The following is a 19,315-nucleotide window of genomic DNA, read 5'->3' as shown; positions in this document are numbered from 1 at the left end:
TTAATATGGACAGAGATGATTAGTGATACAGACACTTGTGTTTTTGATTTAAAATGCTTTCAGAAGGCCTGAGACGCACACCCTCCAAAGCCAAAGCTCATACCTCAATGACATTTTTCACATCCTTTCAGTCAGAAGCTATCCAACCACCCACTGCCTGTGAAGTGGTTAAAACAGCTCTGTCCCTTTGTAGGTTTTGGCTGCAGTTCAGCACTGAAGATGGACCTGGACCCGGTTCAGCCATCTCGATTGACAACATCTCTTTCAGCATGGACTGCTTCCTGGCATGTGAGTACGATAAAAAATGTCGAGTCTTTCTTTTTCCGCTCTTACTTCATCACACTTGGGTTGAATTAATGGGATTGTTTGCCTGATAGCCTGATTGATTGACCGTGACAAGCACAATGGGGGGAAACTGGATTGCTCTGAAAAGTGTAAACTCTTTTTATTGGCTGCAGGGAGACTTAAGTAAACATTCAAATTGACCTACGCAATTTAATTGATAATCAATACATGTCTGCCTGCTCTGCGTTCATGATTTACTGTGATAAGATTTGACGGAGCCACAGTTTTGTAAACTTTGGTGCATTTATCAAGGACTCGCCTATCATTTCAATTCCCTTGAAATGCAAATTACAAAGTTTTCGAAACTTTTGCAATCGTCAGTCAAGACCAAACTAAAGTTTAGGACCTTGGGAAGTCTTTATTTAATGCACCACAGCTTTGCTTAGAGATGAACTGACAAAACTTTATTTATTATATATTATGCCTCTGAGAAATGTTGATGTGTCCCGAAATACCAGAACAGTTCATATCTGCCATAAGCCCCGCTGACTGATAAGGTCTTATGTTCCATTGTTGTACTGCAGGCTCATAAAGGTCAAGCCTCACATCACCTTTCAGGATATTTTTGTGTTATAATTGAGATGGCATATGAGTATAAAAACAGGAGTAAGATGACAACCGAGTCTGGCATCAGGAGAATGAAGGGTTAGGAGTTCAGCGCCTCCCTCCATCTCTGCCTATCTGGAGGAACCTGTTTGTATTATGATAGGAATACTAATGTGTGAGCCCCTCTGTACCTGAACACGGCTCTGACACTGAGATCAGTGTTAAAATGAAGCACTCTGGCCAATAATAAGACTCAGGCGGGGGCACAGGGTCAACCTCTGACACAGTCATATCATGCATTGTGATGCTTATAAAACTGTCTCAGTTAAGTTTTTTTGTCCAAGGTGAGAAAGTCTTGGTCTGGTGCCATTACTGCAGAGATTAAATTAAAGATACAGAAAACTTTTCAGGTATGTTTTGCAGTTGCAAAAACACAATGGGCCTCATCCAGGAAGCGACAAACAAACAAATCCCTTCTTATTTTTGTCTATATCAATAAATTGTTCTTATTCTGTTGGTTCCCATTGATTTCTGGGATTCAACAATGTTTCGGTCTTCTCTTGGGTAAGAGTAGAAATTATGTTTGGTGCATTTGGAGTTGACTTATTTTTTCTGCTAACAGAAAATTAAAGAGAATTTTGCTAAACAACGCCTCTTGTTTCGATAACAGTTTTAATTCAAATGTGCAATAATAAATGAAGAATGTAGCACACGTAATCTAGTTTGTGTTCACCTTAAGATAATGTTTTTCGTTCGTCTATTCATCGACCACAGATCATATCTCAACACTATTGCCCATAACTGTAAAATGCAATCAGATAGCATGAGGAAATTGCTGTCAGTCTAGACTTGATCACCCTGTATCAGCACTGGCTTATTGGGTCAGAGCCTCTTTATTCATAGAGATGACGTTCTCCAGGAGATATTTGCGCACCAATTTGTGTTTTATGTCCTCCGGAGCAGCAGTGGCGGTGGTGTGGCAGCGCTGAAGGATCATCCATCCTCACTTTGCTCACTTTCCAGATGGCAAGTTCTTAATCTAGGCCAGGTATTCATTACCTACGGGCACACTTGACACAGCCACTTTTTATCGCCTATCAATCAGACCAGCTGATGGGAGATGCTGAAGCTCAGCAAAAGGCGTCGTTTCCAAGAGTGATCACTGTGAGGGATTAGCATGATGGATCCCCGAGCATTATGACACAGCCCTGTAATATGTTTCGGTGGGAAAACATACTGCAGACACATTATGCAGAGGACCAGCCAACCGTGTCTTTTATCCTATACCTCTCTTTTCTCTAGTACGATGCATAGTTTAGCCAGCACGTGTTTGATGATGCATCCATTGCCCTTCAGGTGTTACACCTGGCTGTCAGTTACATTGTTTTATCTTCACCAGCATCAATAAATTAGTTTATTATGTTAGACAGCGCAGGAAGTTCATCCTTTTGTCTCAGCTCTCAGTGCCCTGTACCATCATTTATTTACCAATGTACTGAGCTGCTTCTATAGAGACTCCCCACTATCACACTGTGAATGGGCCCAAAAAGGAGTTGGTCCTTGACATCCATGCTCCATAAAAGATTTGGATTTGGAGATTTGGATGGAAATAATTGGATTTGTTCTGTGTTTCACCTGAACAGAGCCATAAACAAAGACTTCTATTCATGGACCTAAAGTTCAAGTTAGTTCTATCTCACACAGGCCTGTATGTCTTTCTTATATACTGAAGGCTCCGCCTGTGCTGATAGTAATAGGGTTACAATATCCTAACCTTCCTTTTTGTATTCCAATGACGGGCTAATGACTTGGTTGGCTGCTGCAGCTGTGTTATCTGTCCTGCTAACTTGTGTAATACAACAACAGGTTACGGAAATGTGTTCATTTCAGTAATAATCACCTGCACCTGTGGGTTTGAGGAACATGGAGGCGCATCATGAACCAGCAAGTGCAGATGCTCTACAGTGCCCATTGTATGCATTGTGTTTATCAGTCATCTTTTATATTTGGATTCTAAACAAGAGCAGTACATGCCAAATTAGGAATCCTCTTACATTTGGGAAAACATACCACACACAGTACATTTCCCAAGCTATATAGCAGGTGGGCTTTTGAATTGCTCATTTCCATAATGCTTTAGACCGACTGTTTGCATGATGTGTCCGTAGTGTGGATATTTCTCAGAGCTATTGCAATCTCAAGATATGTCAGGACTGTGGCTGGGTGGAACCGTGGTGCCCGCCACCCCCACCCCCCCATGGCTGGCCTTTGGTGGGCTTGAGGCAGCTTACGGCACCCTGCTAATGAACAGTGACAGCCACGCCGGCTGTTGCCCTGCCCTCTGGTTCGCACTGCTCTGCGGTGGACCTGCTGAGTCCGTCTCCTGCTGCAGCAGCATACCAATGCTGTGTGCTCCAGCTCTGTCTGTTATATAGCCCTGCTGTAGCATTTCCCCATGCTCAGAATAACAATGCAGTGAGCCTTATTAGCAACTTTGTTGAAGATATCAAAAGTTGCTGAAGTTGTTGTGTACACAAAACACATCTAAGGGTCTTACTTACAGAGAGACGGTGCTGTGTGGAAAGCAATCAAATACATTGCCATCACTTGTTTGCTGTATGTGATCTATCAAATCTGCACATAATTTATATCTGCAACAAATCAGTGGAGACTTAGATGATCATATTTATTTGAGGATAAGAGGGCTAGGGAATGAGCTATTGATTTTCTAGCTCTCAGATTTCTGGTAAGCAGTGCTGAGGTGTTTTTAGGCTCTACTCAGAGAAAGTTCCAGTAGAGACCACCAGCTTGGATGGTCTGTTACACAGACTCCGTCATTGGAAACAGATTGTAAAAGGGCAGACACTTTAAAAAGTTACCTGGCTGGGGATTGGATGAACCATCTGTCGGTCAAAGCTGGACCCCAGACAATGTCAGGAGAATCAGGTCCGGAGATAGTCAGGAGTTTCTCCTCCACACATGTAGTACACAACAGGAGATTTTTGTAATCTCACAATCCTATGATTTTCGCGGGATCTCATGATATCGAGTTATCCAGTTGCCATGCAAGGCAGGGGAGAAGTTAGCCTTCAGGGCATTGTGTCAGAAAGGAATATTTTTAACCCACTGTCTTGTCCTTAACTTAACCTAGTAGTTTTGTTGCATAGGCCTATATTTTGCCTTAGGTAAGCCCTGACAGTGAACTTCTCCCATGTGCCCTTGCAGTATTAAGTATAGCACCCACAGGACCGTAGGTGTAGTTTCAACTGATGCACAAATAATATTAATGTCATCTTGTTTGCTCTAAGTCAGAGCAGGCTTTCTTTGACCAAATGGAACTGCCACACACATTTGCTTTCCAAACCTTTCAGCTGTTGAGGGACCCCCCTGCCATATTGTCATAAACGGATGAGCCTTCAGCCTGAGGTGACAGGGGATCCAGATTGGAGAAGAGGGACTGTTTTTTTTGGTAAAAATGATTACAGAGATAAAGATGAGAAGTTTTGTGTCGGTCCCCTGACACCTGCAGAACAAGGGCGGGTGAAGCAGTCATGATTTGTTTTAACCAAGGAGGTTAATGACACTATGACGGCAACTCATTGGCTCATTGTCACCATAAAGAAACTTGGTTTTTCTGCTTGATATTCAGCTCATGTGTTTTTCAGAGGTTTTGAAACACCACCTGCTCATCAATGGGTTGCTGGGATTATCTGGAGCTGCAGCTGTTTAGTCCAGGAGTACTTAATGCTTTGAAGAGCAAAGCAAGTAAAATAAAATATTCTTTAAATCATCCTTTACTGCTGTTTGCCATCCCGATGGAGAGCATCAGGCAGCTACAGTGTAACAAACTGTGTGCTATTCTGTTGCACTGTAAGACAGGCTAGTGCACAACTAGAAGCCTTCTTTTTTCTCTCGCCGCATGAAATGCAAATAGACCCTGAAACCATGTAATCTTCCTCTCAGCAGTCAATTCCATATGCAGAACAGAAATAGATCATAATGTGCATTTACAATGCATTGTTTGCATGCCCCAAGTATCTACACTGAAGTATTAAAGGAAAGGACTAAAACGAGGCCCTCATCGGTGTTGACTGAAGGATTGTGGCAGTATGGCTGAAACAGCAGTGATTGCTACTGTTCTAGAGCTGAGGCTGTGTAGCCTTTTTAGGTGGTGGTGCACTGAATCCATTTGTTATAAAGTTATAAACCAGTGGCAGGACAAGTCAAACAGCAGCTGGTCAACATCTGAACCCATGCCCCTGTTTGCTGTTATAGCATTGTGTGCTGGCAGCATTATCAGCTCCATGAACTACAGTGAACCTTATCTGACTTCTCTGAAATAATCTCACATCTTCTGCCTTCACAGCGAGGGTCATCCAGTAACAAAGCCACAGAGGGCTTTTCCTACAGAACAGAACATCAAAGCAATGAGATGCTGAAGAGAACTCTTCAATAACACATGGCCTTTCTTTGGAAACAAAGTTCAAGTCACAGACACATTTATAGCAGCCGAACAGAACATATCGGGATTCCTGAAATAAGATAGTGAAACCTTTGCAGAGTAGGAAAGAAAGAGGGTTCACATTTTCTGCACACAAGTTGAGGGAATTGGTGCCTGCTCTGTCAGTCCTCCAGTGATTACTGTTAGAAAATATCTATCTGGATTCAAAGGTGCCGTATTGTTAAGTGAGATATCCATGTGTTTGTTTTTTTTATAAAGCAGGTCAAGGTGCTCTATAAATACTGTGAACGTATCAGAACGCTCGATCCACAGAGAAATGCACACAGCCTGTGTTCAGAAACTGTCGAGCCGTCAGGACTTTCGTAGAGTTGTGATGTCACAACTATACTATATAAGCCGTGTGAAACCATCCTGATCTCTGAGCTCCATTGTATTTTACTCGCGGATCAGTATGGTAACTTGCGAAAGAGAAAATATGGAGAAGTTAGCCAAGCGACCGAACCAATCAGCGTTGGTTCAGGAACGGAAGTGTGACGCAACAAGAGGCGACTGTTCAGTGTAAACAACATGCCGGATGAGATGAACGCAGCTATCGATCACGCCGCTCGCTAACTCTTTTTTCTCTTGGATCCTTCTGTTGAACATGGACCGGGCACCTGAAATTTTGCCTTTTATCCGTAAATTTGCGTTACACAAACGCAAATATGCTTTACCGACATGTTGTTTACTTTCTGAGCTTTGCCTCGACGCTGTAGGCGCGTCATACGCTTTGTTGATTTGATTGGTTGATTTGGCCCGTATGTTAGTGATAGACAGTTGGTTTATCCAATCGGCAACCAGTATTTCTGCCCCTTCCCAAAAGATCTCCTAACAAGAGTTCCATGATGGATCTGCTGAGCAAATGCAAATCAATACATCTGGCAGAATCAGTTTAATACTATATAAAGGTAGAAAGTGCTGCTACAGTAGTTACAGTCATTCCTCTGCTGAAATGACAGTGTAAAGTCAAAAAGAGCACAAACGTAGAAGACCCAGAAACACTGACCAATCAGGGCAGACTGGGCTTTTTCAGGCGGGGGTCTTAAAGAGACAGGAGCTAAAACAGAGCATTTCAAACAGAAGGTGAATACAGGTATGTTCAGACAGACAGACAGTATAATTACTTTAACATTAAAGGGGCACTGCTCACATAAACATGTTTTTTTGAGCTGTAAACTAAATGATATGACTGATGAAACACATCAATGCTGGTGTTAATGTTGACATTTCTCACCAAATCTATTAAAATCAGCCAGTCATGGGTTGGAAATGGCTGAACACGCCCCCTACTGTTATGAATCAGCCATAACCTTGCAAGTCCAATGATGAGGTAGAGTTGGGACATCTCTATCACCACAAAATGGGTATGATATGCATGCTTTAGGATTTTGTATGTTGTCCTGTAGGGTGTTGTAATACTGTTGCTAAACATTGAATTTGTCATCTCAGCACTTCCTCAAGTACTAGAAAGGTAGTTCTCTCCAGCTGACAGGGTTGCATTGATTGTTCCTGTAGCATCTGCAGTGCCTGATCCGATGTGGCAGCACATTTCTTTAACACCTTTCAGGCCAATCTTCTTAACCACTGATTGCAGTGCGTGGACCTCATCAAAGTTAATGATTCATCTGTGCGGTGAATCACCTAAACAACCATGGGAACTCCTGCTTCTCCACCTCTAAGGGAACAGGTGAACGTTTTTCCCATCAGCATCCACCCATTATAGTAGTTAAAATGTGTCTGAAATACTTTAACAACTGTAAAAATCCAATAATTAAAAGTTCCTCTATCTTGAACCGTAATATGCAATCAGCCAAGTGTTTGCCTGGACGACTTAATTCTGTGTGAGTATTTGAAGTGGGGGAAGAGATCAAGGTACCGGCTCGCTTATGATCTCAGTCCTGGGAAAGTGGTGAGGCAGGAGCCATAAGTGATACTAGGCTACAAAACACCCTGACTGAACGTGCTTAAACATCTACCATAGGAATGGATAGAGGCGGGGAGACATGGACAGGAGCTGGATTTTATGCACTCCACTGCCTGTGTGTAGGCACTGGTGGTTCAAATGAAAGAATGACCCCTGCTGGCGGTTCGATAATTCTTGTGCTAGTGAGGGGTCTGCAGATACTGTGCTTCCTCAGTTCTTCAGTGTAACAGCAACATGATTTCATTGCTGCACACAAAGGAAATAAAGTACACCCCTTTCATCGATGCATTATATTTCCTTTTTTTTTTTAGCCAACGGTGAGTTTCCACCAGTGGTCACCAGCTCAACCAGGCTGCCGTTTAGACCAACCATCAGGACTACGCCCCCGTCCTTTGGGAGCCCTCTGATGAACTTCCCCACCACAGATTACTGTAAGTGTGAGCTTCGATTACCAACTGAGTGAGTGAGTGATGCTCAGGTGGATCCCCTGGAGGGAGAATATTCTGCACTGTGTTTCTTCTTCTGTCTCTTTTTGTCTCTCCTTGTCTCTCCATTGCTCACAAACACACTCACACACACAGAGACATATGTATGCATGCCCGAAAATAATGATTCACAATTACTCTACATGTGCTGAGCATGGCAGCATACATGGGCTGCAACAAAGTAAGTGTGCCCCCTACTGGTCTGCAGCATGTCCACATCTGAGTGAGTGCTGCAGAGATCTCCTATGGCATTAAATGGAGCAGGACGGGCAGTTTTGATGTCTAAAATCCTCCAATTTGTCTTCTGAGAATGTCAATGGAGCCACTTACAGAGACTTGACATTTTCCACCTTGCACTCTCTCACTACCCTGCTTCAAAAGGGTAAAGACAAGCAGGGATTCCATTTTTTATATTTATAGTCCTAGGTTACAGTAGAGATCCTTTCATATCAAACTCGCTCTAAGACACATTTCTTCACCTGGTAGCTTTGAAGTGCTACAGCTACACTGGACTCAGAGACTGGCCTTAATGATATCAGCCACTACCATGTTGGAGTAAGGTGAATCTTTCTGAGGCATACACTTTTTTCTCTGAAATAATTTTGCGGCTAAGAATGTCATGTAATAGTTCTCAATGTATTTGAACTTTGATTCAGTTTCGGTGACTCAGAGGACCTGTTATAGTCTAAACAGATGATTGGTCTTGACAGTGCTCCCACTCTCTAGAGATGTAATTGCCTTTATCTATATCTTGTTTTCTCGCCCAGGCTGCGTAAAGGGCTTTTATGACATTCATATGTTGTTAATGCACAGCAAATCAATTGTGTAGGGTGCAGAGGCTCGCCCTCCATTTGAAACTGGTTAGAAGACTCACACTTGCACACTACGGACCCTGAAAGACCAGTTACTTTTGAACAAATGCAGAGACCACGGCCAGTGTATCTCCTGAGCCCCCATGGGAAAAAAATATACAACATTCATAAAAAACATCTCATGATAATGAAGCTTTAAAATCTGAAAGACTGTAGTTTAAGGGAAGTTTGCAGGTCATTCCATGTAAACGATAAATAGTATCTGAAACCAGTTCTGTGTGAAAGTGAAGGATATCTAAGGTTAAGTAATTGCTGGATCATGTACTGTGGTTACTAGTTTTAATTGAGAGGAGATGTGAGGTACTTTGGGAGCTTCAGCAGTAATTCTTTAGAAGTGAATAACATGAGATGGTGATTTCTTCTTGATTATAACGAGGTTCATCCAACCGTGTGATACAGCCAGTTATCAAAAGGACATCTTGGTAAGAGTAGCACGCTATTTTTTTTTACCAGCGTTTGTTTTTGTGTGTTTATATGCTCAGAAAACTTATTTTAAAATAGGTGTGAGGAAAGGTTATAACTAAAAACGCTGGTATGTTTTGCTTTGTTTTGCAGCGGTGCCAACTCTCTCTGTGACTAAAGCAATGACACATTTATTTTCTCACGAGGAGAAAAACGCATTCATAGACTAACTGATACCATTAATCTGAAACAAGCTCTGCCACTGCTGCTGCAGCTCTGAAAACTGAGAAAAAGAATCTACAAACATGAGGACAAAAACGGGATGATCACCAATCGCAGAGCTCAAAGCAAAACAAAAAAATGAACCAGGTTACGTTCATTTCTTTAGTTTCTATAATTGTTATATAAGCTGCTTCAACTCGATGTGTCCTTTCAAATTCAGTGCAGACGTGGCTGACGTTCAGTCGAATAGTGTTTCCCCCCGTGCCCCCTTCCATAGTTAGGGTTATGGATGAGGTTTGGTTCAGATTTAGCTAGAGGCAAGTGCACAACATCGGCATGCGAGGTGCAGTTAATCCTCAGGTGGTGCAAAACATTAAAGGTGCACTGCTTGAAATTCTGCAAAAAACAGTGGGCTAGGATCGCCTCCACACGACAGAGCAAAATTTTGTTTGCTGCTACATCAGTGTTCTGAATATTAAGTACAGTGCATTTAACGAGATCATCCTACATGATCCTCATGTTGCTGTTCAAGAGTTGCACACTGATATGTTCAGTTCAGCGTTCATCAAAAAACATGAGCACCATCAATTATCTTTTTTAGCACGTTCGTGCACAACACTGCTTATTTTGTTGTGGTTTATAAGCCGTTGTTAATGATGCATCATGTTTCCGATATCATCCTGTCCGTCCTCATCAGCAGCTCTCAGTACAGTGTGTGCTCTGCACCAAGCGTTTGTTTGTTTGTATCTCTTTGCTCCACCAAAGTCGACGGCTTGCTGCTGCTCGGTGCACACAAGAGGACAAAGAGGGCTCTATTTTTGTGAACCCATCACAGCAGCCAGATCGCAGTCAAGTGCGTCCTGCCAAGAGCGTCAGGAGTGTGTTAAATACACCTTTGGTCTTTTCAATGTGTCTCTCTCCAACACACCTGTTGAAGTGCAGATAAACCTCAAGACAGCACCTCTGATGTGCACATGAGCATGGGGGTTTCTGTGGTTATTTTACAGCAGTCTGATTTGGCTGCACAAAATGTAAGCGGCTGACATCACTCCAGTTGGAGATGGTACAGATACCGGCTGCCTTCAGATGGCTGGACTCTATACTATAAAATACAACCAATACTCCATCTCTCTCCAAATGAAATAGAAAACATTGGCATCCCTGTGTTAGACTCTTAACTGCTTCTTTATAGCAAAAGTAAAGAGCAAACCACTGAATGGGAGGAATCACGGATTGATTAAAGGGTAACTCCACCAATTCTTCACATCAGTCTGTTTTCAGGTGTTGTGGAGTGCTCACACATAGCAATTGTAGTATTAAGTCTTTTGTGGCTCCAAAACAGCTACTGTAGTCTGATAAATGTTCTCAAGTGATGTCACTACATGTTTGAATATGAAAAAAAAAAATCTGGACCGTGTAGCATGCTCCTCATATCTGCTTGAGGCGATGCTCCATTGGCCGCGACTAGCATAAGTCTGTTGCCGACCAAGTTGCATAGTAGTTAATGAAGGCACCACACTCGAGGAGGAGAGAGAATGCGTGCAATTCTCTGCTTCTGCTGCATTTATTTTGCTACTTCTAACTTCCCGTCTTGATTCTGGAGCTGTTGTCTCGCTTCCTTTTCTCACTCGTAGCACACAACAAGAGATTGAAATGTGTTAGATATGTTAGCTGGTCCATTGTCACATACAGCTCTGCAGGGTAATATCCAGATAATTTCAGGTTTGCAGTGCATGTGTGAACGAGGCTTGCCAATGTTACAGCTGTGTGATTGTAAATGAATGGAGTACTCTTCTGAACAGGCATCATAAAGAATTCCTTCAGCTGAATATCCATTGATAAACAGCTTACAACAAATCATGCCTGACACACCACAAAGAAGGGGTGATGGTAAGCCACAACAACAAGGCCAGCCCGTTCTCATTCACAGGACATCAAATACCACCATTTTGTCACAGCCCTTGACTATTGGCACCGGGCTTTTTAAACTGTAAACCTGTACTCCAAGAGTAAGAGCACCAAAGCCTATGTAAGGAGAGAGGTTGGGGTGGTGCATGGGTCAAACGAACACTGACTGTTCACCCTGGAGACTGCGGTTCATGTCCCGTTCATGTCATGTCCTTGCTTCACTGTAGTTACGTTATGAACATTTTATTTTAACCCCATCGTTGATCGTTTCTTTACCCTAACCAAGTGTTTTTATTGCCTAAAGCTAACCACATTGTTCTGTGTAAGTTTGCAAGGTTAACCACGTGTTCCCTGTGTTTAAAACAGCGATTGTAGTGACCTTCATGTGTTTCAAACCCAGGGCATTGACAAGTGACACCAAAGGATCCTGACTGAACGGCAGCATGTAATGAGTTAACAATGCTCAACAGCAGACCAACATGCACCAAGGGCCCTTATATGTTAGTGCAGTGACCTGTCTTATTGAATGTCTGTGATGTGGGTCACTCTTTAGTCTTGAACACAGAGCCATCTGTTAGTCTCTTGAGGGTCAGACAGGGACGGGAAAAGATTAGACGTTAGTCAGCGGATTGGATAATGTTACAAGATCATGCACTGAACTGGAGCCACAGGCGTGAGTCCGTCAGCAAACAAAGACTACCCAGTCCGTCAAGAAAATCCTTTATGCAGAGCAATACATTTTTTTTATATAGCTGCAAAGGCGGCAACAAAAAAGCTATTTAATGTGCTTAGGCAATACTCATTATGGTTACAATAAAGCCAGCAGACTTGGAGGAAGATGGGGCTATGAGATCACACTGCTCCCGCCCTTGTGATTATCATAGATATTAACTTGGCGGTGAAAGAAGTTGAACTTGCAGTAATACAATGGCCATTTTCAAAGACAGCCATGTGTGGTTAACATTCGCCGGGCGTCTCACTTTCTCCCTTCGGGAGCTGATGCTTTGACGTCTGCGGGGCAGGACGGCAAGCCTGATGAGGGTTTTGGCTCAGCGGACCTGTCACTCCAACAAGGCTCTCTTTTTCCCCCGACACGCTCAATGATTAACCCCTCCGAACATCAACGTCTCTTGTCTCCTCTGACTCTCCCCTTCATCTTTCCCTCTACTCTGCTACCACATCTTGTGCAAGCACATTTTGCTCCTTTTTGCTTCCATTTGTCTCACATCTTTACCATTAAAAAGCTGTTGTTAGTTGTTAGCTCACACTATGTCCTCTGACCCCGCCGCAGTTGTCCCACTTCTTCCTCCTGCTGTTTTTTTTCCTTCACCCTAACTTCCCCTTCATTTGTCTATTCTTGTTCTTTGCCCTCATCTCCATTGATTTCCCACTATTCTGGCAGCTTTCATCTCTCACCACTGCCCTGCTGAGTGGCACCCGCCTCTCACTGCTGACTCATCATTTGCTTTTTGGGAGGAAGTGAAAAAGTAACCTAGATGAGCTTGCTTCTCTTCATTTTAGTGAAGATGGTGGGATGGAAACACGTCGCTAACCTCAAAATGAGCTGTTCTTATTTTTCTCTGGCCATTCACTGTATGAGATTCGGTATGTTTGTGTGTGTATGTGGGTGTGTGACTGACACAGATTAGTTTTTTTTTCAGGTCCTCCTAAGACATTAAAACAACTTTACACAATACACTGTCTCGATGCAACAAAGCACCATCGTTTTTACACCTTATCTGCAGGATGGCAGGATGTACGAGCATTAGCTTCTTTGAACAGACCACATTTTCACATCAAGGTGTTCCACTTCATCTCACACAACACACAACAAAAAGTAGATGAAAACTGGCGTCGACTCAAAGACAGAAAGGATGATGATTGAAGCAATCCGATTGGCTCTTGAAAGTAGCTGACAGCAGATGTTGCTCCCTGAACGCTCCATGCAGAATAGGAGTTTTGGTCATTATGCTAATTAGCTGTAGAGTGGGGATGCGAGTCTGTGCTTCATTCTTTACTGGTTCATAAACACTGGCCTGTGGCAATCAGTTAGCTAGTTGTTGTTACTTTGGATTTTGGAGGGGGAACGTTAGTCAATAAGACAGATATGAGACTGATAACGAGCAGTGCCACACAAAACAGGCTTTGGTAATTAATTGGACTTGGGCGCCTCATAAGCTTTTGTACTTAGCATTCAGATCCATTCACGGCGTGCCAGCCTTGATCCATCTTTCTAATGGCTGGCCCAAGGAGGACAACTGTCACTGGCTAAGGAGGATACATGCTGGAGAGGAGAGCAGCGCAGAATTAGAAGTCTTCTTAATCTACAGATTTTGTCACTGCGATAACGTTGCAACCGTGAAAGATAGACTCTCAAAACTTTGTAGTTGAGATCAACATCAAGGCTGAGTTAAAATATGGGTGTGATCTTAGCAAGGAGGCCGGAAGTAGGGGGGCAGAGAGTTGAGAAGAGGCTTCGGCTCCCACACTTTATGCCTTTGGTCCGAAAACCATGCAAGATGCAGTCACAAAACTTTATGGAGTTGAGATCAAAATGAAAGCTGAGTTCAAAGAAGAATGTAGTCCCAGGGTGTGGAAGTACAGCAGTAGGGGGGTAGAAAATAGGGAAGGGGCTTGTACAACCAACTGGGGAAAGAACTGATCCACTACCTCAATCATGACTAAAGCCAAACAACACTAGAATTAGAAAATGTATGCCTCAGAACTCCCGCCTGCTTGAAATATCAGTTGACACAACATGCCTTCTTGTACCGAGTGCTGATCATTTTTTACAAAACTGAGAGAATCTTATTGTTTCGTTCTGGCATTTAAAATACAATTCATTGGCCTAACTAGGTGATGAAATGCTTGTTTACCCGTTACTGATTGGCCTAAGGACTGCCTTTGTCATTCCTAGAAAATGATATGTTTACAGTTGTTTTATATCAATAATGTTCAAACTTCAGAGGAGATGAAGAGTGCTGTGAAATTGCTGTCAGTATTGCGAACCAATCAGAGACATTTTCTACACTTAGCCGTTGCCCTTTCTTTAATTTAGGCCACTGTTTGTTATAATGATGGCATGCCACCTGTGGCAAAGTTCACAGGAAGGGAGATTTAATTAATTGTCAGGCAAAGTCACACAGGCATACGTGTTGGTGTGAATGAGTGTGCGTATATTAGTCTGTGTTGCAGGTGAATGGGGCTGACCTGTATGCACACCACTCATTAGAGAAGACTATCAAGTGAAGGCACATCCTGTTTTTGTCTCTTCTGTCACGTGCCTATCACAGAATGGTGAGTGGTATGGCCGTGTGTGTGTGTATATGTGTGCATAAGAACTCACTCACATTGATGGATCAACAAGATCGATCAGCTGAGTTGAAGTGTGATATCAAAAGCAAAATCGAACGGATGATCTGGTTATCTTTGACACCACCTGCTAAAAAGAGTCAATCTTTACATAACAATGATCTTATTCATGTCAGATAGCCAAGAACGGACTTTTTCAAGTAATAAAAAGTAATGAAAGATCTATATTATATTACTTTATATCTTATCTTCTCTCCTTTCGCTTCAGCATGCCGCACCTTAACTGATTGCCATCGCAGTGTAACCCATTAAGTACAGTTAGATTTACGTCCAAAGCACCATTTGGCTATGGAGGCTTTTCTACTAGTGATGGATTTATTCCCAACAGTCTTAACTTTTTTTACCTTACTGGGTGTTGGAAGCACTGTCTTAAGGGATCAATTTACTCTGCTGGATGGAAGCCAAACAGAGTCCCCACAATGGTGTTGCACCATAGTGTTTTAAAGTGTTCTTGTAAGCCTGCTTGAAATTGCCTCTGCTGGCAACCTTTCACCAAACTCGGAAGAGATGTTTATAGAGCGCAGTATGAAGCACTGGGAATCATTGTGAGGATGGGACTGACAAATAGGATGCTAGAGATGCAGTCCATCCAGGTTTCAGCAGTAATGCTAGTCATCATTTGTACTGGCAGGGACGGAAACAGGCAGTTAGAATGAATGCTTTTTCCTGGCTTTCAACAGATTACAACCCATTATTTTCCTGTGAGAGCACAATTTCTCTCCATAACTCAACATTGGATAATTATAGAGAAAATGTTCTATATTTTCATTTTGTTGTTGCATGCTAAAAATACCAGCTTCCTGCAGTTATTTTCCTCAGTCAGAGAGATGCGATTTTGGGGAGAGATCCTTGTAAATACTGGGATCTCAATTCCTGGGCTTCAACTCTAATAGGCACTACACAGCAGGCGACTTGAATAGTGGAAGGTGTTGTGCTGAGAGCAGGGCAGCACTGGGATAATAATTCAGGCTTAGAATCAAACAGCAGTGGAAGCCAAACCCTGCACATTCACAACAGACCACGTATATATTTATGTTTTTCATGCCAATATCAAAACTCAGGGGTACACCTGTACAGTCTTACAGTTTCCATCAAGGAGTGTGACTCAAATGCTCTCTAGTTTTTTGTTGTAATGTCTCATCTTCTCAGAGGGCTTGAGGTCATTTTATGCAGTGAGGTCTGTTTGAAAATTGTCCCTCTTCAATGAAAGGCCTACTATGGGGACTAACATCATCACACATGAATAAAATTGGGCTCACTGAAACCACAAGAGTCTCAGTTTTCCAGGCATACCATATTTATACAACTCCGAGACTGTGTAGGGACCCCAGTATGCAGAAATCTCAGAATAGGTAAAAAAAGTGCATGGGATTAGCATAAAGTGGGCATGTCTGTAAAGGGGAGACTCAAGGGCACCCATAGAAACCGTTTTCATGCAGATACCTTGAGGTGAGAGCTGGAACCAATGGATGCCTTTAATATGATACTATTATCCTCAGCTGGCTACAGCCTCTAAATGCATTCCTGTGACCGGTCTTGTGCAATCTCTTCTCCTTTCTGTGTATCCTGTTACCATCTAATCAGTCTACTACTGCATCTGTTCATGCAAAAAAACTTAACAACAATGTTACAATCGAAATGAGCAACAACTCAGAGGCTATGAAAGCCATAATGTGAACTGTTCTGTTTGGGGAATGACTTTTGCTGCAGATTTGCAGCCCTGTTGTTAAGTAGTCCCAGAGCGTTTGCAGCAGGGCAGATGGAGAAAGAAGAGAGAGCGCTTCAGTGCCTGGTGTCTTCCCTGCTGCTCTGTGTTCACAAGCCTTAAATCAGGATTTAGTACTGCAGCGTTAAGTCCTTCCACGTCCATCTGACAAGACTAATCTTGTGCTAATTACAGTGAAAAGAACTCCAATTAGCACCGACACATGGGATTACACGGAAAATGAGGAGAAATGTTTGTCACCTGTGATCCTGTCATCACATCCCCTGCTGCAGTTGCGAATACGATGATAGTAGCAGCTCGTATGAGTAGCTTCCAGCTTGGAGCTTGCTTTCCCAATATCTAATCATTTTCTTCGTATCTGTTTATTTGAGTTTTATTGATACGAAATTGGAGCAGTGGGGAATGTTGAAGTGGGATGAATGCAGGACAAATAGAACTGTAATGAGTCTGCGGTGCATACTGAATCCAGCCCCTCTGTCATCTTTAAGTCTGTCATCTTTAAGTGTATGCGTGACTGAATACAGAATGTGTGCATCTACAGCTGTGTGCTCTATGAAGTGCTAAATGTTATTCTTTTATGTCTTTTTCATCTTCATTTGCAGCCAAAAAATGGATTTTTCATACCTGTGGGGCCGTGGGCCCTGAAGGTCCAACTCCCACTCAGTGCTCCAACTCCTACAGGAACAGCAACGTCAACGTGACAGTAGGCACCCGAGGGCCCTTCAAAGGCATTCAAACGTGGCGGGTACCGGAAACTGGCACCTACAGGTAGGTCTGTTGCCAGTACATAGCTTTAGAACACACACACATCAAAACATGGAAATATATGCATTCTGCCGCAATTTAATCTCTTTCTAAAGGGTGTCAATACATGGGCCAATCCTTGAGTACATCAATTTATTCTCATCAATGGGTTTTGTATTTGTAAATCTTTTACGAAAAGTTATGCACAACAATTCAGAATCAGAATCAGAATTTTCTTTATTGTCAATATACTTAGTACAATGAAATTACAATACATAAAACAACAATAAAACAACAAATAAAATCAAAATAGAACTAGAAACACAAAGACAAAGTCAGTAGGCTGCAGCTGGCAAATAGCGTGAAAACAAAACATATGATACATTAAGAAATATGACGCTCTGTGGAACATTGTGAAACATGTTGGTATACCTTACGAACAATGACTGAAACAGGTTTGTATGATATCTCACAAAATATGACATTTCTATTTAACTCAATGACAACCAGAAGGTCATTGTGATGGTTAAGTTTAGGACACCAAAATTACTGTATTAATATTAGATAAAAGGTTGTGGTGTGGCTTAGTACTTCGGGGACATGAATGCCTCTCCTCTTGGTGAAAGTCCTGCGTTTTCGGACCCATATGATGCTATGGCACCTGATTTCTGTCTGATTTATACAGTAAAAAAAATATATACATGGATTACATACAAATAGTATCGTAGTAGTATAGTGCATTACATTTCTTAGTAATACATACGAACAGTGGATGAGGAAAGCCTTATGTAGTGGTCTCATGAGCACTCAATATACAAACACTACAATAGACACTGAACCTCTCTTTCTTAGGCATCAGCACTGTGAAACTCACATTTTTCGCAACAGTGCAGACTCTTCCTCCCTCCCACTTCCACTCCTTTGTGCATCAGCAACACATCAATCAACCATAAGCAAACATATCACTATCAGATTCTTGCAGGAGGGAGCAGAGGCTGGAGTAATGGCAGCTAAATAGCATGATTCACTCCACAACCACCCACCTCCACGTTTATGTTAGAGGTCCTTCAGGCTTGACCTCAAACTGTGTACTGCTCTGGGATTAACGCTGTAATATCCACTACCTTGTGCACAGATCAATGTGTCTCCTCTGGGCATTCATGACAACATGAGGCGTTTAACTTGAATTTGACTTGGATGGTTCAAACAAAAAAAAGGTCTCTGAAAGCTTCTAGCCTCCCACATTAACACAAAAACAAACGCACACATACACACACCTGAGCTCAGCCAAAACTCTTGGGTCTCAAAATAGCCGACCAACTACAGCGTGGACAGCTCTGTCTTTACACATGTCCCAGAGTTTTAGAAAAACACCTTCTGTCTCCGAGCTAAGTCCAGAATTGTGGTCTTGATGCGGCCTGGTTTAGCTGGCGGAGCCTGTAAATGAAGCTGACAGACGGTCACAGAGATGAATATGTGCTCTGCATCTCCCAAAAGTCATTAGGCAAACAGCTGAGGTAGCTACTGAGCACCGGGCAGCTTTTCTATCTCTCCACCAAGCACGACCACCAGGGAAGAGAAATATCGAAGCGCTACCAAAAACCAATCAAGTTGGCTTTTTTTTTTCCTGGCAAGAAAACTGCAGCATTTGAAATTAGTGTCTTCTGCTATGAAGGTATTTGTATAATGACTGTCTCTGTGTGGTTGTGTGCCCATGAACACTGAAGTCTGAGCTTGGTTTTGTGTAGGTTACCATACTTTAAGTCAAATAGTTTTTAGTTTCCTAATTAATTTTGGTTGTTATTTAATGTTGTGCTCATTCAATTGCAGGTGGAATACATGAGGTCTGCTTGTTAGCCTCAGGTTATTTCTGACCGACTGTACAGTTTTTTAAAAGTTGAAATTATGATTTGTTTATTAGCTATAAAATCTGAACACCAGGCATATTGCAGTGTCTGAAAACTAGCTAGCTAGATAGTGGCCTACCAAAATTTAAAACAGGTAGATAAAAGTATAACAACCAATAAACGGATTAATGGTGGAAATAGTAATAGATGAACGGTTGGAATAGGCTAGTAAATTAAAAGTAACATAAACAGCTGAAATAACGGTTTAAATAGTTAGCTAAATGTAATGGGAAACGGTTGTAATAGTTAGCTAAAAGTAACGGATAAATGGTTTGGATTGTTAGCTAAATGTAATTGGACTGTTAAAATAGTTAGTTAAAAGTAATGGGGTAACAGATGTAATAGTTAGCTAAAAGTAATT

General features: G+C 42.2%; 1 protein-coding gene across 1 annotated transcript in view; it reads left to right on the top strand.

Moving 5' to 3' along the window:
* alk (ALK receptor tyrosine kinase) overlaps positions 1 to 19,315 on the top strand; it is a gene marked incomplete at both ends in the record, with an annotated part of 434,353 nt that overhangs the window by 374,893 nt on the left and 40,145 nt on the right. The window contains 3 exons of the mRNA XM_083924532.1: positions 194 to 288; positions 7,628 to 7,747; positions 16,906 to 17,071. Coding sequence (XP_083780658.1) covers positions 194 to 288; positions 7,628 to 7,747; positions 16,906 to 17,071 — 381 coding nt within the window. The remainder of the gene's footprint in view (positions 1 to 193; positions 289 to 7,627; positions 7,748 to 16,905; positions 17,072 to 19,315) is intronic.

Source organism: Echiichthys vipera (assembly GCF_963691815.1).
Source record: "Echiichthys vipera genome assembly, chromosome: 12".
Lineage (NCBI taxonomy): Eukaryota > Metazoa > Chordata > Actinopteri > Perciformes > Trachinidae > Echiichthys > Echiichthys vipera.
Note: the sequence above shows the minus strand (reverse complement) of the source record. Positions and strands in the feature narration are given on the sequence as shown.